Here is a 3,493-nt window from a genome sequence, read left to right as displayed (position 1 = left end):
CACCCCCAAAACTAGATTTATTGAAAATGAACACATTAGAAATCACCTGGTTTCCTCACAGGGATTTCGAAACTTTTGTCCCTTTTTAAAAAATCTATTTTTGCACTGTGGGTTTTTCTACCTTGGTACACGTATCAAAAATGTGACAAAGCAAAGAAAAAAAAGTATCAACACGGAGTAGTTTTTTAAACCATTCACACACACACACACAACACACACAACACACAAAACACACACACACACACACACACACACACACGCACGCACGCAACACACACACTAAAATACTAAACCCCACACCACCCCCACACACACACACACACACACACACCCACACACACACACACACCCACACAATATATATATTATATATATATAAAATATATATATGTGTGTGTTTGGGGTTGTGTGTGGTGTGTGTGTGTGTGTGTGTGGGGTGTGTGTGTGTGTGTGTGTGTTGTGTGTGTGTGTGTTGTGGTGTATACATATACATATACATACTACATACATACATACATATATATATATATATATAATATATATAAAATTATATATATATATTTTATATATATAAATTTTTGTTGTTAATCTGGGCACACCCCTCTTAGTTATATGGTAGGTGTAGACAGAGCAAGACTTTTCTTCGCCATGAACATTTTGGGTGTGTATCGTTGAAGGATGAGTGCGCATATGGGTGTGAGAGGGTGTATACACGTGCCTTTTAGGGTGTGGGATGTGCTTTGCGCATAGGGGTGTGAGTGTGAGTGCGATTATATGAATACGTGAGTCCCGTGCACATGAACGTCTGCAGCACTGAGGGGGAAAGTAGACCTCATTATTGTTTATAAATACCATAACCTTTGGGTTTTCAACCCTCATTGACGGGTTATATAAATTCTGGCACCAATCAAGGCCGTTTACCTCACACCTCGCACACTCACTGGGCGAAATAATAATAACACCACTCCCAAAAACGAACGTCACTATCCCGGGATTTGATAACTTGCCAAAGACCTATTCTGCGAAAGGGTTTGATAAAAATCCCCAAACCTCTTTTTATACACGTTGTGTTTTATAAATAAAATCAGGTAACTATTATTGGCATAAAGGGAAAATTCATTGGAAAAATGCGAGAGTAGTCCTAGCAAAACCCTAAATCATTTCTTTTAAGTGTAATGATTATGTTCTTTACTATTACCATGGGTTTGGAATTTTTTTACAAATTAAAATTTTTAGCAGTAACAAAGATTGTTTCGTCAGTCTCATTATCATTGGAAAAAAAAATCTCCATAATAACAATATTTTCCTTATCTCGACAGTAGCCAACTTACAGGTAAATAAAGTTCTGAAACAAAGTTAAAACCATAAAACGAGAAAAAAGAAAAAACCAATCTAGAGACAGCGCTCACTTGTGGCTGCCAGAACTTCCGTATCACTCACCGTAGGCGGAACACCCAGCATAGCAACATGGTCCGTCCTCTAAGGGTTGTGCCATATACTACGCTGTATCCTTGGGTTTTTTTATTAAGTTATGTAACTGTGCAACGGTGTGGTTTTATTTAGCTGTTGTTGTTCATTAATTGCCTGTGATAATGAGTAAGGGAAAAATAAAGCTGATAATAATTTTAAAACAAAAATAAAGTAAACAATTTTATATTGTGAAGCCCCAACCCCGATATAAAAAACACAGCAATACTCAGTAATTCACTGTATCATCTTGTACACCATCTTCTTCATAAAAAATCAACAAAGTTCAAACCTGAAAACTGGCCAACAAACAGTAAATAGTGTCGATGAATTAAAAAGACGTGGTATGGTTTATGCGTTAAGTTGCCCAACATATCGTACAGTACGACCGCCTCCACTAACGTTCATCTATCCGGGGCACCACATGTACAGGGCGGAGCGTTTTTACAAGGGCACAACTTCGTATTTGCCATATCCCAAAGCTCCCGTTTTTTTTTAAATTATTTGCAATAAAAATCTTAAAAACCTAGTAGTTATGGGGGGAAAATTAAAAGGCGACAGTTTTTTTATGTGGTGGTTTTAATGCTTAAAAAAACAGGGGCTTGTGTAGTTCTTAGTCCGAGTGGGGGTTGCTATGTTTTTTTTCAGAAATTCTGGGATAGTTTATCCCCTATCCCCAAATGTTTTTTTTCTGTTTTTTGCGGGCTGTTATGCTTATTTGGGGGGCATTTCATGTTTGAAAGTTTTGAAAAAATAAGAATTTTGCTCGAAATTGGAAAGATATGGCGTTTTAATATGAACCAAAATTCAGTCAAATTTTAAAAACTTTCCCCTTTCATCCTGCATACAGTTTTTTCAGCTTTTTCAAATGTTTTTGTTTTTCTTATCCCCTGCCGAAATAGGAGATAGACAGTTGTGATTTTTTTCTGGCCTACGCTGACTTTAGATTTTATAATGAAAGTGGATGTTTGGGTGGTTTCCCGTGTTTGGGAGCTTTTTCTTTACGGTTTGGCACTGATTCATTTCCGCTTGTGACCTTTGGAGGCATGCACTCTGCAAGTAATAGAATTTATAGAGTGAGGAGAGGGGGGGAAGCGGGGGGGGGATAGGGGCGAAAGAGGAAGGGTTTAAGTAAGGGTGGGAAGGGGAAGGGAGAGAAAGAGAGAGTAGTCCCCAAACAAAGGGGAACTACAAACATCTCAATCCACCTTCCTCTCCTTTTCCCCCCCCCCCCCCCTCCCCCTCCCTTTTTCCCCCTCCCTCCCCCTTCCTTCTCCCCCTCCCTCCCTCCCTCCCCCTTTCCCATTATATTATATTTTATATATAATAATATTTTATATATATATTTTAATATATTTACATATATATATATCTGTCTTCCCACTCCTTCACTACACCAATACAGAGTTGGATGGGTGATCAAAAAAAATAATATAATAAAAAATAAAAATAAAAAAAAAAAGGACCAAAAGTATCCACAATAACGGGGGGTTTCCTCCTACTACAAGGGGCGCAAAATTTTTTACAGTCATCTCGGGTGGACCCTTCACCTCTCGCGTGGTATTCAGGGGCCCCCTAGCAAACAGTTGCTGGGGTGCTCTCTCTCCTCTCTCTCTCCTTTTTCTCTCCCCTCTCCTCTCCTCTCTCTCTCTCTCCTCTCTCTTCTATCTATCTATCTATCTATCTATTTTCTTCATCCATCTATCTCTGTCTCTTCTACTACTCCCTGTTTCTCTCTCTCTCTTTCCCCCTTTCTCTTTCTCCTCTCTTTCTTTCTTTTCTCTTTCGATCCTCTCCTTTCTCGTTTTTTTTTTTTCTTAATTCCCCCCCCCTTCTCTCTCTCTCTCTCTCTTCCCCTCGCTCTCTCTCCTCTCTCTCTCTCCTCTCTCTCTCTCTATCTTCTCTCTCTCCCTCTCTCTCTCCTCCCCTCTCTCTCTCTCTTCTCTCTATGTATCTATCTCTATCTCTTTCCCCCTCTCCCTCCCCTCCTCCTCTCTCTATCCGCTCCTGGGCGCCGGGTTTGCCC

General features: G+C 39.7%; 1 protein-coding gene across 1 annotated transcript in view; it reads left to right on the top strand.

Annotated features, from left to right (window-relative positions):
• Window positions 1–1,467: 1,467 nt before the first annotated feature.
• The window catches only part of LOC119598380 (uncharacterized protein DKFZp434B061-like), a 9,626-nt gene continuing 7,600 nt past the window's right edge, over window positions 1,468–3,493 (top strand). The window contains exons 1-2 of the mRNA XM_037948026.1: window positions 1,468–1,515; window positions 1,691–1,811. Coding sequence (XP_037803954.1) covers window positions 1,468–1,515; window positions 1,691–1,811 — 169 coding nt within the window. The remainder of the gene's footprint in view (window positions 1,516–1,690; window positions 1,812–3,493) is intronic.

This window comes from Penaeus monodon, chromosome 41, assembly GCF_015228065.2.
Source record: "Penaeus monodon isolate SGIC_2016 chromosome 41, NSTDA_Pmon_1, whole genome shotgun sequence".
Classification (NCBI taxonomy): Eukaryota; Metazoa; Arthropoda; class Malacostraca; order Decapoda; family Penaeidae; genus Penaeus; species Penaeus monodon.
Note: the sequence above shows the minus strand (reverse complement) of the source record. Positions and strands in the feature narration are given on the sequence as shown.